The sequence below is a fragment of the Amblyomma mixtum genome, chromosome 2 (genome assembly GCF_055824585.1).
Source record: "Amblyomma mixtum isolate Tamu chromosome 2, ASM5582458v1, whole genome shotgun sequence".
Classification (NCBI taxonomy): Eukaryota; Metazoa; Arthropoda; class Arachnida; order Ixodida; family Ixodidae; genus Amblyomma; species Amblyomma mixtum.
The window spans coordinates 245,217,238-245,228,651 of NC_143013.1; the positions used below are offsets into that span (position 1 = coordinate 245,217,238).

General features: G+C 44.7%; 1 protein-coding gene across 1 annotated transcript; it reads left to right on the forward strand.

The window, feature by feature from the left end:
• Positions 1–118: 118 nt before the first annotated feature.
• Positions 119–5,868, forward strand: LOC149363311 (uncharacterized). Its single transcript, XM_089568451.1, has 3 exons — positions 119–149; positions 417–889; positions 5,857–5,868. Exons 1-3 carry the CDS (start codon positions 119–121, stop codon positions 5,866–5,868), a joined length of 516 nt encoding a protein of 171 aa, XP_089424577.1.
• The last annotated feature ends 5,546 nt before the right edge of the window (positions 5,869–11,414 follow it).

Here is an 11,414-nt window from a genome sequence, read left to right on the forward strand (position 1 = left end):
GAAACCAACCAAAACTACCGAAACAAGAACCGAAACAGAACTTGGGACATCGCTGTTGACATGGGCATCAATGCCGATGTTGTTGTGGCGTTTGCAACGACGGGAGACGACGACGAAAATGGCGGACGGCGCTGGCGACGGCAGTGAAGGTAAGCGAGATTTTGCGATTGGTTTACTCAACGACTAATTTGCATGCTGCCCCTGAGAATTATATACGTTCTTTTTAATACCTTCGAGATGCTAAAATCATAGAGCAGCTTCTACATTGGGCTGTATGTCGGTCACAAGAGGCCACGAATGACGTGTCCTATATAAAGGACACCAGGGCTCAAGGGTTAGCGATCAGCGGGAGGTTTTACTGCGGGGCGTTCGGTGTTTACTTTTACGGGAGCAATAATTTCGCGTTTTTTATGTAGGTGCGACAATACCTACTGCGTTGTTCTACTCGGCATGGAGATTGCCTCGCTCAAGAAGGCCACGTCTCGAAGATCCGGATATTATCTTTGCTGCACTGGGCAACGGCGATATATCGGACATCGACGATGACGAAGAAGAGGTAGACGAAGCAGGTGAGCTAGACGATGCAGTGGACGGCGACTGGGACAACCAGCAGGAGCTATCTGACTCGTCTGACGAGGAAGAGCCGGATAAAGAGAGCGCTCGAGAGTACGGCTCCTGGTGCAGGAAACCATTTGAAAATCCAGCTGCTGAATTCAAGCAGGTAGCTGACGAGGACGAGAGCTATGGCGATCCTCTTCTCACGCCTTACGAGTATTTTTCAAAGTATGTGCCCAAAAGCGTGTTTATTGAGTTAGCCGACAAGACCAACACATACTCAGTTTTCCAAGATGGAAAATCAGTGCCGACAAATGAAGAAGTTCTGACATTGGTGAAAACAGCGCGAAAGAAGAAGCCCGAAGGCGAAACGAGGAAGTGACAGGAAGTGTCACTTCCTCGTTTCGCCTTCGGGCTTCTTCTTTCGCGCTGTTTTCACCAATGTCAGAATGGACCAACTAGCCCAGCAAAAAGTTCTGCTAAATGAAGAAGAAATCAGAAAACTTATTGCACTTCATTTGACAATGGGTGTTCTCCGCTATCCACGGCTGCGCATGTATTGGAAGCCTTCAATGAAAACAGAACTTTTGGCATCTGTAAACATGTGCAGGAATCGATTTGAAAAGCTCAGGAACTGTCTTCATATTGTAGATGTAAATGGAGATCACAACAATAATGACCGCTTGTGGAAAGTGGAAAACAATTGTGGAAAACAATTTATGCTGCTGGCACTATTCGCCAGAAGAGAACTGAAAAATGCCCTTTGAAGACGGAAAAACAACTAAAAAAAGAAGGAAGAGGGTCATCAGACTACCTCGTGAGCAGCGACGGAAAAATTGTGATCACACGATGGATGGACAATCGAGCAGTAAACCTGGCATCGAATTTTGTTGGCGTTGATGATCTAGGCGATGTGACAAGGTGGAGCAAAGCAGACGGGGCTTTCATAAATGTGAAACGCCCAGCAGTTGTGCAGCAGTGCAACGAAAGCATGGGGGGAGTAGACAGGACAGATTTTTTGGTGTCCATCTACAGGACCTCAATTCGATCGAAGAAATGGACACTGCGTGTAATAATGCACTTTTTCAATTTGTGCGTCACAAACTCGTGGTTGGAATACAGGCGCCATGCCGAGCACCAAAAAATCAAGATGAAGGATCAAATGGATTTACTAGAGTTCACTCTGAATGTAATAGAGAGCTTGGCAAAAGCTTGGTCTGCCGGGTTGCCACGGAAGCGCGGACGGCCATTTTCCTCTCCACTTCAGCCGCTGAAGAGGCCGAACTTGATTGAAGTGAGGCCAATCCAAGACATTCGGTACGACCAAACTGGTCACTGGCCTTCAGTAGAGGAAGAGCAGCAGCGATGCAAGCTTGAAGGATGCAAAGGCAAGCCCAAGGTGAAGTGCCAAAAGTGCAATGTGCACCTTTGCTTATATGCGGCAAAGAACTGCTTTCGAGCCTTCCATACGCAATAGCCTAAGCCTTTGCTAGAAAAAGCTCCAAACAACTGTTTCTGTTTGAAAATAAACTTCAGATTGCAACTTTGTGTTTTGATTTCTGACAACCTCCAAGCCCTGATGTCCTATATATAGGACATGATCCAATCTCGAACACCAATGAGTCCAAAAGGTAATATTTGATTGTAACATGCTTTGTGTTGGGTAATTAGAGTACTTAAGGCAAAAAAAAAAAATTTTCCGCGCCATAAAAATAATTCAGGGCTGAAAGGGTTAAGTAAAAATGAAACTAGGACACGCACGCTGATCACCCAAAATTCTCGAGGTGTCGGAACAGCGGCATTCACGCCTGACACGAAGGCACGATGTTGTCCCTGCGCTATGAAAATAACTTTCCACTTTAGCGGCACAGTGGGACGTTTTTTCTGTACATGGGCGCCACTACACACCCTACGGCAGTGATACGGTGGTGGCGGTGACTGAGGGAAAGGGTGACTCACCGCAGCCTCAGTACGAACTAGAAACAGCACAAAGGCGGCAGATTGTGCCACACCCTTGGCAATACGAACAAGGCCCCACTGTTCATTTATTCATCACAGACTCCCACAAGAACTGTCACAAGCACGCACAGTGACGCATCTCCCCTATGGACCGCAGCATCCTACACTATCAGTTTTATCTCAGAAACCCTCCTAGTCTAGATACGTGAGCACGGCATGGAGCGCGTTCATGCGACAGCCCGTGCACTTATCCTGCGGGTGCCAGTGGAAGGCCATCCCAACCAGATGAGGTGCTGTGCATTCCGCTAGCCTATTCGCACATACTATATCACAAATTGTCGCCGCGCAGAACATACTCTCCACCGAACAAAAACTTTCCCTCCACAAGAGACGGCCATCTGGCTCTAACTTCAGACTAACATTTTCTCTCATATCGCTCTTAGGCACACCTGTTATCACACACTCGACCGGAATGGTCCTTTTTGAGGTGCACATCATGCCCTTTACCGTTTTACTAGAGAATGTCCGAAATCCTTCTTCTGTCTTGGAGTTAAAAACCCTATTCTTTTGGTTTGGTTTGGTTTATTGGGGTTTAACGTCCCAAAGCGACTGAGGCTATGAGGGACGCCGTAGTGAAAGGGCTGCGGAAATTTCGACCACCTGGGGTTCTTTAACGTGCACTGACATCGCACCTATTCTTTTTCGAAGCAAATTACAAGCCATACCGAAATTGGAACCATCAATACTTTTGAACTTCTGACGGGTGGCAGATGATCTGCAGTTCTAACGACACGCCCAGCTCTTATTACCTATGACCCACCTAGTAAATATTTAGAAAAATAGAGCCATGAAATACTATCAATTTTTCAGCACAGAACTCTTGTTCGCTTTGGAACTTTTAGTTAAGAAGTACGAATTTCGGCGTTGAAGCGATGGTCACATATCAATCTACCGGACACGCAAAATGTCAGTCTTTGTGACTGTATCGGCATCCATGATTTCAGACGTATTGTCAGGCGGAAGGAGTGGCTGTTTTAAAACAGTGTTCCTACAATGCTACTACGTGTTATGAACATTATGTGTTCTACTAATTCTCAGATATACCATATTGGTACAATGAGGGCTGAGGTAGGAGCGCTTCCGCGTAATGTACGAAGGACTACATCAAAAGAGAATCCGCACAGCAGATGTTAGCTTGGGTGATGCATGCTCCCACTATAATTGCTGACTTCAATAAATCTAGTTTTGAACATGTCACCATCGCCGGCATCGGCATCGCTGTCACCCTTATAATAACTCGTCCATCCTGCCCTATTAAGGACTCCGTGGATTTTTCTTTGTCGCATGTTTCTGACTGCTGTAGAACACGAGGCGTAATGAAGTCGCCTTCACTAAAGCTCGCATCTGAGTTCGCAAAGTGTCGGTGACAAGCCACGTCGTCCCCAGAACTGCCGGAGTCAAGCGGCCTGGCGAGAGCTTCCCTTGCGTGTCGGAAAGTTCGCTGCATTGCAATCCCATGTCTCAGCCCTGGTCTCACTAATTCAGAGTAACGAAAGTGAACGGAAATTTGGATTAGGGCTCCCGGCTGCTTCACCTCTTGGCTTCGACCCCAATTTATGTGACTTCAGTTTAGTAAAGCTGAGATCTGGGCGAGTTGGTATGCATTCATACTGGTGAACAGCGTCTTGTCGTTGTCCCGCCTTTTTGCGCTGTTCACCAGTATGAATGCCTTCAGTTTGTTGGTGCCGTCGGACATGTGCGTTCACTCGTGCCGCATTTCGTTCACCATGCTTGTTCTAGTGCGGGCGGAACACTTCAGCGCCACACGGTTGCTACAGCTTCATCGTTCGCTGCAGCTCTTGGAGTCGGCGCATTTTTTCCGGTGGTTGGAGCTTCCCTTGCACTGCGTAGATGTGGAGAAGCCGGGAAAAAACACACGGCGACGTTGTGACAACATCTCTCGCTATCATAACCCTTTTTTTTTTCTTATTCTGAGGCAGTCAGCGTTGCTCTCGAGCCTGTAGACTGGAGCCCCCCATCATGTTTTCGATTTCTCACCCCTTGCAGCGCGATAACGTCCAGGCATTACTCTCGGAAATATTCGATACGTTGGGCGCTGTTAGCAGAGGACGACCTTGGGTGGAAAATCACTGTGCGCCGCCATATTCAATATTCTCAACGAGCGTAGTTAACGTACTTTTCCTCGGCAGCGGTTTTTTTTTAGATAAAGGCAAGATTAACAGTGCCTGCTCAACATGCGTTGCGTACGGCTGGGTACTTATTAGAGCGCTTGCTCTTTATGCGACCTTCTGCGAAGTATATGACGCCAAGGGAGGCGCCATAATAGGACTTGATAAACGATTGCCACGTTCGCCTGCCGGTTAGTGGCAGGGATGTAAACGTTGCAAAATTGTCTGCTGTATGCAGTAGCCTGAGTACGGCATCAGAAGCACCTCTTTCATGACTCATCTGACAAAACGGCTCCGTACGGGGATGATTTCCTATTTCAAGAGACGGAAAACACATTTTAAAATTCGAAAAGCCACGAATGTCGGTATGTTAGAATTTTATAATACACGGGATTTTAAATTTGGATATTCCTGTCTTAGGAGGTGCGTGATTGCTGATTGAAATTGCGTTTTGAATTCTGCCAGAACGCGAGAGGCGTGATGCAGCTGAAATGATTAAGACCGGGAAAATAATACCAATAGAAATGAAAAGGCTGCCAAAAAAAGGGATTGACAATATACTGATTTCTTTGCCAGAAATGAAAAAAAGAAGACATAGAAAGGATGAGGATGGAGAGGTGCAGCATAGCAACTCATACGCCATCATTCACCAGAAGATACATAGGTGAGGATTATATTACTGCCAGTGACGAAAAAAAAAACTATAGCCCGCCGCAGAACTTTCCAAAATTCCTTGTTGGACTTGTACTTTATTTTTTAGAAACACCAGCATAAGTAAATAAGTAAGCTAATGCCCATTAGTCAATTTGTCAGTTTTGTACGGACACCTTAGTACCAGTCTCGTGGTAGGACCGATCGACTTGCTGTTTTCTCGAAGCATTTGACTTACCTCTCGCTAGAACGGCGTGTACGGTGCAGCCGATGCTGACGCTAAGCCGAACACTCTCTGAGCACTTGTTTCAGCATCTCACGGCGGTGCCCGGCGGCTAGGAATCGGCGCTGTTACCGCAAAATGCTGGTTCAGAGTCAGCCGAAAATGACGTGTTCTTCTGGCAAAAAGGGGGTAGTTGCGACAGTCTGCAATATACCAGTTGATCTCACTTAGCGACCCTGGTCTTTTATCTTTATTATTCTTCTGTTGTTCCATGTGCAGGCACCTGCATAGCTACACGTGAAGGCTCGCGAGGGCTGTGCCAAGCGTTGCGTCGTTGAGGCGAGCGCTGACGCGCTTCTCGTCGCTGTTTCCAATAGTCGCCATTGTATAAATATGATGCTGAAAAGGTCCTGACGTCGACCGGCTGATACAATGAACACAGCGTCTTTGTTATGAGAGCCCGAGGCCAATGTCGCATCCTCTGTCGTCCGCATTTTCATCCTCTTTCTCAACGTCGCAGCGTTGCGCCGCCCACTCGTTTGTTAGCCGTTTCTGCCTTAGCGTGCAGTATTACAGCCGTGAAGGAGACAGCTGACGCTGACGTTCTGAGGACAGGAAAGACGTCACGTATACCGCAGCCTGGCAATGTTATGGCTGTTGTTTCATATGCGATATCGATCAGCGATTCAATTCGTGAGCGTCTGTCGTTTGCTAAGAGGCCGCTTGACACAATCTTCTAGCGGTTCGTTAGTTCTCGCTTTGTGTTTTTGTTCGGTTGGTCGCTTTCTTGTGGCACTGAAGAGATTAGGGCAATCAGGCAAGGCAGCGGGAAGAGACCTGTCGACAAGGTAGGTCTCTCTCATAATACCCTTCACAAATAACTGGCATGCACTAATGAGTTCGCTGGTGTGCACAGACTGACATTGAACTATTTATGGCTGTTTGGTTCTGAATTAAGCTTTCAGATGGCTTTATTTCATTTTCCCATCGCGGTTGGTAAGTGGCTTTGGCATTCGGCTGTGAGTCTAAGGACGCGGTATTTAATCGAGGCTCCTGTTGCATTTCGATGGAAGCGAAATGAAGAAATGCCAGCGTGCAGCGCGATGTCTCGTGTACGTTAAAGAACACCAGGCTGTGGAAATAAATCCACAATAATCCGCTACGGCACACACAATCCGCTACGGCTAATGTGTAGCTCCGAGATCTGAAACCCAGGTACCAATTAACCTACCTCCCACTTGTTCTTATTGTAGCAAGAACACGGTATTTTTAAAATCAACAAATAAGCAGCCAGGGAATAATTGAACGAACGGTTTTGTTTAATCGCTACCGTACACCAGGAAAGTAATAAAAATTTTAGTGTAACAAATTACCGCTAGAAATATACTATAGCTCTCTTAATAAGAAGTACACTCCAAAGAATATCCTCATTTTCGGCAACGGTGCTACATAGTACCTGTGGAGACAATGCACTGAGCATGGTACTTCGCATGAAGAAAAAAAAAGCAGGATATATTGAAGCAAAATTCCATTAACAAGCCAAAGTGGCGGTCTTCTGATATGGTGTCTGTGCGGTCACACATGCTTGTTCATTCGAAACCAGGGGTATTTCCTTTATGGCACCCTGCTCTGATGATATTCGAGAACTGACGTTAATGCTTTTTCCTCAAAGGTATTGAAATCCGCACTCAGACGTCAGCATTTGTGACGTGAAGATAAGATATCCTGGCGCTTGAAATAAACTCAAGCCAACAAGTAAGATAGATATCTTTTCTTTTGCGCACGGCGTCTAGTACTGCCATTTTTAACTGCTTGCAAAAAGTTTTCATCTGCAAAAAAAAAAAAGAAACGCAGTAGGAGTGAAAATATGAGAAAGGCCAATACTGAAAATGAACATAGTGCTTTTTAAGCCTGAGCCGGGTTTCAAACTTAATTCAACCGAGAACGCCCCACGTGCTAACTTCAGTGCTTTGATGTCAATCTATATCGAGAATTACTCCCAGGCCGACTTTCAGCATTTTATGAAATGTTTTGTATTGTCTCTGCACATTCTCAGAGGCCATCGAGAGTCGTTTCTTGTCGAGAGCAGGCGATTCGTGAATGATGAAGTGGTTCTGTCTGACTGAGCGTTTAGGTTTTAACAGAGAGCTTGCGTGCTTTGGAGAGCTCAAAACTTTGTCAAGAGTTCCAGGAGTAAAAAGCAGAAGAATGCCTGGCCAGTCTTTTTTTTTCACCCCGGCTTTATTCTGTATTGAACCATTGAGCTTCTTTTTTAAGGAAAGGAAGGGGGAGGGGACGGCTCAAGGGCTAAACTATTCTGTTTCCTCAAACTACGTGCTTTTTGGAAGGACAAAGTGAAGTCATTGCTTCAAAGCGTTCGTATAATCAAGGGAAATGTATGGATTGAAGGAACCCTCGTTTTTAGACGGCGTGTAGACGCAATCTATCGTCTGGACAGAAGTTAAGCAGTGCAGTTCAATTCGCATTAAGCATTTGTTCAACGAAACAGTCAATGATACCTTTATTAAGATCCTCAGCAATTGAGAGTAAAGTGGTTATTTTTTAAACCAGATGGAAGACTTTCTCAAGGTTCAACTATTCCACCATTTAGGGGCTTTTTACATGAATAAGGATGATGAAATATTTATTAGCAGTGTGCAGGCAGGAATTATTCGACGTATGGGCTTTGTGAAAAGTTTACCGCCCAAAGGAGTTTCTTCTAAGTCTTGCAGTGAGGCTCCTGTAGCACGCGTGGAAGTCCTAACCTTCGGGTAGTGGAGATCAATGTTTATCTTACCTTGAAGAGATTTTAACGCTAGCGATGAATAGCATGTTGCAAGGCGAAGCTCAGAAGCAAACCTCATGGGCTCTAAAGTTTTGACAAACGCTGAATATTTACCACAGCCAAGTTCACAATTGCATTTCAGTATTCAATGTTCAATTTCAAATGAATATTTTTGTTCAGGGTTCCGCTCCGATGTTCCTCATAGTCCTCGGGGCTTTTTCTTCGTGTCATCACTCATAACAGTCCAAAAGTTATTCATTGCACTTTAAATTTACTGTGATGCATGGTATTTGTAAAAATTCCACTGATAAAAAAACACATTGTTCATCGAGCGCACATTACCTACTTTTCAAGATCGCCACCCTCAGCTGTCATTAGTTATTGCTACCTTAAGGAGGTATTTACAGCAGTTTACCTCGGGCGAAAGAGCTGCCACCTAAAGGTAACAGTATATCACATGCCATTAGCTTGAGACTTTTATTACTGAACGATAATGTCGACAAAAATTGCTTTCACAAAACATGTTTCTGAGCACCAGAGCAGCCGTCTTCAGTGCACACTTTTGTTAAATACCTTTTACAACTATGGCTGTCATTGGCATTCTAAGGCCAATAATCAATTATTTGGGGACCTTCGGTCCCTCGGTAATTCGGGCGCATTCTCCTTCACAAATGTCTTGCGGAGAATCATATGAAGGGTGACCCGCAACTTGCACAGGAAGTAGGGAGGAAATAGCACAGTCCCGGAATGACTGGATAATAAGAATGATATAACTTTTCTGATACGCTCATTCAGGCACTGTGCTATTTCCGTTACATGAATTGTACAACCAGTGCGCAACGTACACAACGTAATCTTATAGTGACTATTTGAGCCTTTATAGTCCCTCTTTGCTATGTTATCTTAGAGGAGTTAGCACAGTAAAGAAGCCCAATGCTAGCTGAGAAGGATCTTGCTCAGTTGGAGCAGCTCAACAAACTTGCATAACTGTCAGGAGGGCACAAGGGCAGGTGGTCATTCCTATGGCTATCTCCTTTTAATAATGAGGAGTGTACTCTTCTTGTGAAGCAATGAATACAAAAAAGGTTGAGTGGCAATCTGTTTTAAAAAGAACGTATTCCCATTTTTCTTAGCGGTAAATCATTTCTCATATCAGATTATGTCATTGCACTGTGTTTGATAAAATACGAGCCAAAAATAAGATCCTTCTAAATCACATTCAGCCCATGTATGTGACTGCGACAATTACCCCTAGTTTTTTCATTCCAAAATGACGATGAAAATGACGAGGAACGCAAAAGATGAGTGCACAAGAAAAGTGAATCTGGCCGAAAATTTCGCAAAGTTGGTGCGCGCCTAATGTTAGAGCGGGAGTTGATTCGCTCCCGCCCACGCTTGGACCATTTCATTCAGCTGTCGCTAATACGGGACGACGCTGTGTGCGAAACAATCGCAGCCAGATGACTCAAGCTCCCTTTACTATAGTCTGTGCCCGTACAAGTGCCCAGTTTTACGTGGGCCTTCTCTTTGCCCCGAGCCTAAAGAGTCAGTTTCACTCCTTGTTAAATGGGCCGAAATGCAAAAGTTTGATTAGCGTGTATTTTTAAAACAAATTTCTTGATAGGAGTAAGAAAACTTCCCTCAGAAAAAATAGAGTAGTCAAATGTTGAAATGAAATAAATAAATTTAAGGATTAAAGAAAAAATTGGGTTTAGGAGCAGAAGGAACAGTGTCAATTTCAGGTATCAAGGAAGGCGAAAAGTTTTTTCTAACCGCGCGTCGTCAACTACGCTCATTGTCGCTATACGTACACCAGAGTAACTAAAACATAAATGCTATCTACGGCCGCAGTCGGCAAGGATTCGTTACGGCTTCGTTCTTTTGATTGAGTTTCATTCGTCACAAGCTCTTCCGGTGTTACGGCAGGTAATCTAAATGCACACTAGCTGCACACCCTTGAGTCACACTCGACAGCCACCAGTGGTACTACGCCAGATAAATTGATTTAAAAAAGTTTTATAAATGCAGCTTCTTATTGCTGTGATGTTATATCCATGGCGCCGCATTTTGTGAGGTTTTGGTGGACGGTTTCTTAACGGCATTGTCAGAGGCATCGGTGGGTCAGACCCCACGCTTGTTTCACTGCTATGCACCTTGATTTCACCAGTCAACCCCAAAAGATGAAATTTTCGTCTTCATATTTCCCTTGCCAAAAGTAAACTGTGGGTCGGAGACAATTTAATGGGCAGCTAATACAGTTAAAGCACTTCAACAGCGAGTTGCATCAGCCGGAAATTCGGTGTTCATACGAGCAGCTGTTCACAAATGTTAACAACACTAGACAGAGAAAGAAAGGAGAGGCAGAAAAGTTACGTGAAGAGAGCTCCGAGCGGGCAAGAAAAGGAAAGAGCAGGTGTATGAAGGAAATTATACACAGAAGAATGAAGCAAGGATGAAAGTCAGCTGTGAGGTATGTTTTTGCGTTGCTGTCATTGGCTTTCGCACAAACAGAATTACGAAAGCACTTCGGTCTGTGCATTCTTGCGAACACAGAGGAGATTAATTATGTGAGTGGAAGAGAATCACGGCAGCTTAATGCAAGATACTTCTAGGTATTACGGAAATACTAAACGTACGCAATATTTGAGGCTTAACTCCCCTTTACTTCATCCTCGACTTTCTTTTTGGAAGAAACAGAAGGTCATCGAATATATAACTGAACACCATCTGTTTTTAATAGATACCCTTCACTGCCGAAGAACTGGGAACTGCATCCTCATCAAACTGGTCTCGCTCACCTCATGTGCGAAGTGAGGTGGCTAAAAAGAAGGAATATTTTTACACATGCCGCATTCAGTAGTAGCATAGCCGAAATCTTTTCTGAAAAATTGCAAGCTATAGATATATATGTTTGTGGCGCCATCGCGTAGTAAGTGAAGTGTATGTGTGCAAGAGGTCCGTTCTTACAAGACATCAACTGCACAAGTAAGCTAAACTGAGCTAGTCGGAGCAATTGCATCTTAGGAAAACGTAGCGCGAAAAACGAGACACA